The 1,144-nt window shown below is 50.8% G+C and overlaps 1 protein-coding gene across 1 annotated transcript in view; it reads left to right on the top strand.

Annotated features, from left to right (window-relative positions):
- C22H2orf42 (chromosome 22 C2orf42 homolog) overlaps window positions 1-1,144 on the top strand; it is a 20,788-nt gene that overhangs the window by 5,608 nt on the left and 14,036 nt on the right. Inside the window, exons 6-7 of the mRNA XM_033519391.1 lie at window positions 297-328; window positions 797-904. Coding sequence (XP_033375282.1) covers window positions 297-328; window positions 797-904 — 140 coding nt within the window. The remainder of the gene's footprint in view (window positions 1-296; window positions 329-796; window positions 905-1,144) is intronic.

The raw sequence follows: 1,144 nt of genomic DNA, 5'->3' as shown, positions 1-1,144 counted from the left end.
CCCCTGGGTGGGACTGGGTGGGTTTTGGGGCCATCCCACCCCAAACCATTCCAGAATTCCACGGCTCTCAAGCCCCCCTGCTCTTTGGGGAACATTTTGGGAACACTTTTGGTGTTTGGAATGCTGTGTCCCTTTTTGGGAACATTTCTGGTGCCATTTGGGAATGCTGTGTCCCTTTTTGGGGATGATTTGGTACCTTTTGGGGAATAGTTTTGGTGCCTTTTTGGGAAGGCTTTTGGTGCCTTTTTGGGAACACTTCTGGTGCCATTTTGGGAACACTTTTGGTGCCATCTTAGGAATGCTGTGTCCCTTTTTGGGGATGCTTTTGGTGCCTTTTTGGGAACATTTCTGATGCCATTTGTTAACACTTTTTGGTGCCATTTTGGGAATTCTAGTCCCTTTTTGGGAACACTTTTGATGCCATTTTGGGAATGCTGTGTCCCTTTTTGGGGATGATTTGGTGTCTTTTGGGGAATACTTTAGGTGCCTTTTTGGGAAGGCTTTTGTTGCCTTTTTGGGAACAATTTTGGTGTCTTTTGGGGAGCACTTTAGGTCCCTTTTTGGGAACACTTCTGGTGCCATTTGTTAACATTTTTTTGGTCCCATTTTGGGAACACCCAAACTCCATCCACACCTCCCACCACCACCCAAAACAGCCACAGCGAGGGGACAGCCTCCAAATCCCAGACATTTCCCGGGAAATTCAACCCCTGCTGATCCCATGGGCCCCAGGGACCCTTTGGGATGAGGATTTGGGACCCCCAACCCTTTTCCTGACCCCTCTGTGCCCTCCCAGGCCGCCCGGAGCCGCTGGTGTTCCACATCCCCCAGTCCTTCTTCGAGGCTCTCCAGCAGCGCATCTCCAGCGGCAGCGGCAAGAAGAGGCTCCCCAACTCCACCACGGGTGAGGAAAAGGGGGGAAAACACGGGAAAAACACGGGAAAAACATGGGGAAAACATTGGGAAAACATTGGGGAAACACGGGGGAAAACATGGGGGGAAAACATGGGGGGAAAACACGGGGAAAACACGGGGAAAACACGGGGAAAAACACGGGGAAAAACCATGGAAAAACACGGGGAAAACACGGGGAAAACACAGGGAAAACATTGGGAAAACACGGGGAAAAACACGGGGAAAAACC

The sequence above is a fragment of the Parus major genome, chromosome 22 (assembly GCF_001522545.3).
Source record: "Parus major isolate Abel chromosome 22, Parus_major1.1, whole genome shotgun sequence".
NCBI classification, from domain to species: Eukaryota; Metazoa; Chordata; class Aves; order Passeriformes; family Paridae; genus Parus; species Parus major.
This window is presented reverse-complemented; position numbering and strand designations above follow the sequence as displayed.